General features: G+C 35.7%; 1 protein-coding gene and 3 non-coding genes across 4 annotated transcripts; all 4 read left to right on the top strand.

Moving 5' to 3' along the window:
- Nucleotides 1-435: 435 nt before the first annotated feature.
- LOC131034020 (rRNA 2'-O-methyltransferase fibrillarin 2) lies at nt 436-5,868 on the top strand. The gene is made up of 7 exons (XM_057965358.2): nt 436-697; nt 795-1,108; nt 2,558-2,653; nt 2,752-2,829; nt 3,296-3,472; nt 5,284-5,352; nt 5,444-5,868. The coding sequence occupies exons 1-7, from the start codon at nt 682-684 to the stop codon at nt 5,624-5,626; spliced, it is 933 nt and encodes a 310-aa protein (XP_057821341.1). The 5' UTR covers nt 436-681; the 3' UTR covers nt 5,627-5,868.
- On the top strand, nt 4,185-4,254 carry LOC131034052 (small nucleolar RNA snoR60). The gene has a single exon (XR_009103734.1). It is a non-coding gene; the product is annotated as a small nucleolar RNA snoR60 (small nucleolar RNA).
- LOC131034051 (small nucleolar RNA snoR60) lies at nt 4,737-4,809 on the top strand. The gene has a single exon (XR_009103733.1). It is a non-coding gene; the product is annotated as a small nucleolar RNA snoR60 (small nucleolar RNA).
- LOC131034053 (small nucleolar RNA snoR60) lies at nt 4,924-4,994 on the top strand. The gene has a single exon (XR_009103735.1). It is a non-coding gene; the product is annotated as a small nucleolar RNA snoR60 (small nucleolar RNA).
- Nucleotides 5,869-6,191: the final 323 nt, after the last annotated feature.

Here is a 6,191-nt window from a genome sequence, read left to right as displayed (position 1 = left end):
TGCTGTGCTCGATAAACGCGAGCTTTTAGGTGAATGTAAGGAGAGGTGACACGTAGTTAATGCCACTATAGACAATGTTTGAAGGTGGCAGCGAGGATTTTTTATGGAGGAGGTGGTAGATTGGATGGACATGTGGTTGATTGCCGTGTGGCCACCTTGTTCAACACAGATGAAAAACACGACAGGTTTAAGGTGTGAGTCCGGTCATGTTCCTATTGACACATTAAAGTGGCATAAAGACGACATGGTGGACGACTATGAACGGGACACATGGCAAATCGCCGAAGGAACGACTAATATTTTGATTTGGGATTGCCAACTCACTGGTCTCCCTGGAGGGTCAAAATTGATCTTTGGGTCCACATGGCGTGCCACGCGAACTCTCAAATTAGGGTGCCATGCGAACCCCAAAATTAAGGTGCGCATGTTCTGCCTCTCCCCTACTTGTGAACCCCGAGTGCTGATTTAGAAAAAAATGATAAACGCACGTGTCAGGGTTTTTATCTGTGTGTGGAGAGCTAGGGTTTTAGCTAGCGAGTGTCCTTATGAGAGTAATAGGGTTTCCCGATATATGCCTGGAAGGATTATTGCAGATAACTACTGTTTGCCGGGAGGGGGAATTAGGGATATAAGAACTTAGAACAAAAAAATATCTCTAACCAGTAGAGAAAGTTTGTGACAATGAGGCCGCCAAGAGGTTTTAAACATTTCTAATGCATCATCTTGTCCTTTTGAGTTATTGAGCTGGAAGTTCATACAATGTCTTATAATCTACGTTTTTGTTTTGGTTTCAGGAGGTGGGCGCGGAGGTTTCAGGGGCGGACGTGGCAGTGATGGTGGGGGAAGAGGCGGTGGGCGCTTTGGTGGCGGAGGAAGGGGCGGTTTTGGTGGCAGAGGAGGAGGAGGAGGCCGCGGAGGTGACCGTGGCAGAGGTAGAGGCGGTGGTCGTGGCGGAAGAGGAGGCGGGATGAAGGGCGGCGCGAAGGTGGTGATCGAACCCCATCGTCACGAGGGGGTTTTTATTGCCAAGGCCAAGGAAGATGCACTCGTCACGAAGAATATGGTTTCGGGAGAAAGCGTCTACGGAGAAAAGCGAATCAGTGTCCAAGTAGGTTGCATTTTATATTTACATACAGATTTTTATTGATTGAGAGAAGGCTGCAGTGAAATGATGTTGAAATTCATTTAAACATGCCAGTTTTGAAGGAAAACATTTGTTATATAAACCGGATCTCTTTGTCAATGTTTTTATAAGGACAGTAATATTGAGGGCTTAGGGTTTATGATCGTTAGGGTTTAACAAAGTAGGGTTCATTACTTTTATCCTTCGAAAGGATAAGAAAGGCTTTGTGTTTCACGTTATATATGTAATGGCTGTCTTTCCACAATGTTAAGTATTTGAAAGGAAAGATTCTACTGAATCTGCCTTTGCATACTACTGGTTTGTGTTGTTTTATTTGAGTCTGATTTAGGTAAGTCACGCTGAAATCCATATAGCGTGATAGATTTTTAGTCTTGTCTTTTTTTTTGAAAAAAAAAAGGTTGCCTGGCGTTTAGGGTTGAAAGGAGTGATGCACAAATACAGTTCATTTCGCTTCATAGTTTTTCTGGTTGTACATTTCATTTAATAGGTTTTTAGTTGCCTTAAAATGCTACGAGACTTAGGTAGAAAATGCTGTACCAGGTTTCAATTCCATTGTTGTGAATGTGCCATTGTCTTTCCTTACCTCATTTAGATTTTGTATAGTGGTATCTTGAACTTAATGACTGTCTTAGGCTTTGTATATGCATGTATTTGTGTTCTCTCTACTTTTTTTGTACATGTGTTTTTTTTAATTATTTATATTCCCTTGTACCAAATGATTTAGTTGCTAGTTCCAAGAGCTATCTCTTTTGTGAAATTTGTTTGGGTCTTGTATTCTTCATCTGTTTGAGTATACGACACTTAGTAAGATTTGATATTTTGCTCATTTTCAATACTATCATAATTTTGAGGATTTGATCCTTCGCTCTCTATATTTGTTCTGCTTTGCTCATCCCATTCTATGAATGTCCTGGTACAATGTTTGCCTTTCATATATATTTTTTGAAAGTCCAATTCGTGCTCATGTTGGAGTAGGAGTTCTAGTTTTCAGCAGAAAGATTATATATGTGCCAATTATTAGTCCTTTTTGGAGGCCCTGTAAGGATGGTTAAATTGAATTCTCTTTAAAATTGTAATAATGGGCAAATATAGAATTTCTTTGTCTTTATTAGAATATAATTTAAACAAACAATAAATTCATTGTTAAAAATAATACAATTTTTCCCAAGTACCATTCACTACCTTATTAGCAAAAGGATTGGCTAAGAATAAAAAAGACTGTCTTAACTTGAAGATAAATTGATTTTATGATATAAAATATTATTACTAAATGACTAGTATTTATATTAGTTGATCAGAACTTGTAGCTGATAGTAAAGTTGCTTATAAGGAATGTGACACGTGGTATGCAGATTGATGTTAACTTGCTTTGTTATTTTATCTAATGTTTAATGTCATGCATGTTTTTGTCAGAATGAAGATGGAACCAAGACAGAATACAGAGTATGGAATCCATTTCGTTCAAAGTTGGCTGCTGCCATTCTTGGTGGTGTTGATAACATCTGGATCGTGAGTGAAGTTATTCATTTGTGATCATTGCTGGATTTTAACAAGTTTGTATTATTTTGATAGAATGAGTAATTCTTTGATTTTATTTTGGTTTGTAGAAACCAGGAACACATGTACTATATCTAGGGGCTGCTTCTGGAACAACCGTATCTCATGTTTCAGATATTGTAGGCCCAGTAAGTTTCATGCTTACCGATTCTTGTTATATTATCTTCAAACTTAGTTGTGTATGGTTACTTTGATATTTTCTTGTTATATTCATTGATATATTGAGGTTACTCTGTTGCGGTCTGTCTTTTGTTTCTGTGAAAGAGTCTGATACAGTATTTTTTTCATTTTTGGTCAAATAGTTTTGAATAATTTCGATAGTTGCACACACTACTTCATTCATATGTTTCTTCATGGTTTATGCTTTGCTTTTAGTCATTTTTAGGTGCACTTTTTGTAATATGCCTACATATTTTATTATGCATTTAGTGTTGACTTTGTTGATGATGGTGGTATGAAGTGAGATATAAAATTTCTTGTTACAAGTGTGGTAAATTCAATGTGCATGGTGTTTTGACTGTTAGGTTGGGATTCTTGTTATGCAGGGATTTTTTAACGAGATTATTTATTTTTGATTGTTATGCTGGCTACTAGACTGGCATTGTGTATGCAGTTGAATTTTCACACAGAAGTGGACGAGATTTAGTAAACATGGCAAAGAAACGGACAAATATCATACCTATTATTGAAGATGCTCGGCATCCTACTCGTTATAGGATGCTTGTTGGTATGGTTGATGTTATTTTTGCTGATGTTGCCCAGCCAGACCAGGTACTAACTTTTAATCCTTATTTAATGTTTACATTGTTGTTTTCAAGAATGACATTTACTAGGATTTCCTTTACGACATCATGAATTGTGCCATTTGAGTTTTGGACACGATGTTAGCTGTTTAGCTAATTCAAATTGTGTATGTATATATATTTTACTATTCTGTGGTGAGCTTAGATGACATATATGATATATCTGAATTGTGTAATGAAAGATTGTCTCGTTGCAATATCTATGCTGTTTTTTTGGGAGTATTGGAGTTGCCTTGTGATATCATGTGTATGCTCTCTCTATTACAGGGCAACTCTATCTATTTGTTGATGATATTTTTCCCTGTGTATCTCTCTTGATTGGTTGATTTTCAATATTTTGTTTTTTCAACTTTGTGATTTTTGGTAAGTGAAAGATGAAATGTGTATTGATCAGCTGTCAATTTTTGATGTAAATATATATTTTTTCAACTGTATGTTAATGGCATGGTAGTAAGTGAATTACTGTGTTAGTATTTGTGTGTGTGTGGAATGGCCATTCTGCAGTGAGCTTAGATGATATATCTGAGAATCTCTCAATTGTGTCATGTAAGGTTATCTCCTGGCACCATCTCTGCTGTTTTTGGGATTGCTAGAGTCATCTTGTGATTTTGTGTATGATAATATTTTTTCTTGTGTTTAAATATCTTGGTTTTTCAACTGTATGCTAAACACACAGTAGTAAGTGAAGGACGATACACTCGGATTCCCCTTCAGGACATCATGGATGATGCCATCTGAGTTTCTGACACTTCAGTAATATTTTATTATTCTATATGGAGTCATTTTGTTTTGTGCAATCATGTTTAAACTAAATATTTAGTTCTGCTTCCTGAAGATTGCGCTCTTGGGAGTTTTTACAATGTAGAATATACAAGAAATGTCTAGTGTTGCTTGCTAGATAGTATTCTTGTGAGTATTTATTTTTATTTAGTAAATATAAAAAAATATCTAGTGTTGTGCTTACAAATATGCTATTTCTATATATGGCGAGATCTACTCAGATTCCCCTATTTATTTTTATTTAGTAAATATAAAAAAATATCTAGTGTTGTGCTTACAAATATGCTATTTCTATATATGGCGAGATCTACTCAGATTCCCCTCTAAGGATGTTATGGAAACTAAAGATATCTAGTGCTGCTGTACAAGTTTTACACCATTCTTACAGGTGCATACAAGTTTGGTTTATATTTTTCACCACCACAGCATGTGTATTAATTATAGTGTTATTCAAGCAATTGATGATATTTACTCGGATTCCCCTTCAATACTTGAATGGATGATGATATGCGAGTTTCTGATGCTTGGGTTGTGATGGGATTATTATATTATTAGATCACTTGCAGATTGGAATTTCAGTTTTTTACTGTGTCTTGTTTTTCAACAGGAAAAGTGTTCTCTGTATCATAATTAATATTCAAGCAGGTGACGAGATTGACTCGGATTCCCCTTCTGGACATATGTATGATGCCATTAGAGTTTCTGATGCTTGAGATTCTATGGACCAAGGATATTATTTATTTTTGCACTATTATATGCTCTGGTTAGATTTTATTTTTTATTCTATTCTGTTTGAGCCACTATGTTCTTTCCAAAAGAGCAACTTTCTTTGTAAGGCCATTGCAAGCAATGGTTAGATGTTAGTGGGTTTGTAGATGATCCTGGTATATCGTTCCACTAGTGTAATTTCATTCTGATTTGGAATATTGGGATTACAATTATGCGTAGTCCACTGGAATGAAGGCTAGTGCACTGATTTAATTTGCCTTGTTGATTTAGGCACGTATTGTTGCATTGAATGCACATCATTTCTTGAAAAATGGAGGGCATTTTGTAATATCTATCAAGGTATGCAATACTCCCATCTTTTTGGTTTCGTTTATGTCATTCTGGAATATATATTTCTGTTATGGGTTTAATGCTTTATGTGTTTTTGCAGGCAAACTGCATTGACTCTACTGTTCCAGCAGAGGCAGTGTTTGCCCAGGAAGTCAAGAAGTTGCAGAAGGAGCAGTTCAAACCATCCGAGCAGGTGACGCTAGAACCTTTTGAAAGAGATCATGCTTGTGTTGTAGGTGGATATAGGGTACCGAAGAAGCAAAAAGCAACAGCTGCTGCTTAAAATTGTTTGATTATAAAGTGTAGTGGATACCCTTAATGAGAATGTTTTGGTTGTAATATTTGTATTACTGGCAGTTTTGTGTAAGGCTATGTATGCCTGCATTGTATGCCAGTTTTTCATGATACTTAATTTGAAAGTCAATTTTCACTTTGATTTTCAAAAGCTGTGTAGCAAAGTTCAATTTAGAAATTATAATCAGTTTCAAGTTTCAATATACAAAGAAAATACATTTCTTGGTTTGATTATCTTTAGTTAATTTATTGCATTTTCTTGATTGTCATATATACATTACATTCTATGCTATGTTACCCCGAGTTTCCAGGACGGGGGGACAAGTTTCTGGGATGGCAATTTTTTTGCCAATTTTCTGGGATGGCAAAGGGGACGGCTATATAAAATATAGGGAAAATTTAAATTATATAGGGAAATTCTAACTGTTCATATGAAAACATGGATACAGCATGCATATATACATTATATTCATATGAAAACATGGATAAAGCAGCTATATGTACATTATAGAACCTTAAAATACCACATTTGTGTTCAGAATTCATTGTCATTA

Source organism: Cryptomeria japonica, chromosome 2, assembly GCF_030272615.1.
Source record: "Cryptomeria japonica chromosome 2, Sugi_1.0, whole genome shotgun sequence".
NCBI lineage: Eukaryota > Viridiplantae > Streptophyta > Pinopsida > Cupressales > Cupressaceae > Cryptomeria > Cryptomeria japonica.
Note: the sequence above shows the minus strand (reverse complement) of the source record. Positions and strands in the feature narration are given on the sequence as shown.

Excerpts from the sequence above, each read along its gene's own strand:
- LOC131034020 (XM_057965358.2), top strand. Across the intron at positions 2,654-2,751 it reads GTGTTGATAACATCTGGATC|AAACCAGGAACACATGTACT; the intron begins GTGAGTGAAGTT and ends TTTGGTTTGTAG. Across the intron at positions 3,473-5,283 it reads ATGTTGCCCAGCCAGACCAG|GCACGTATTGTTGCATTGAA; the intron begins GTACTAACTTTT and ends TTGTTGATTTAG.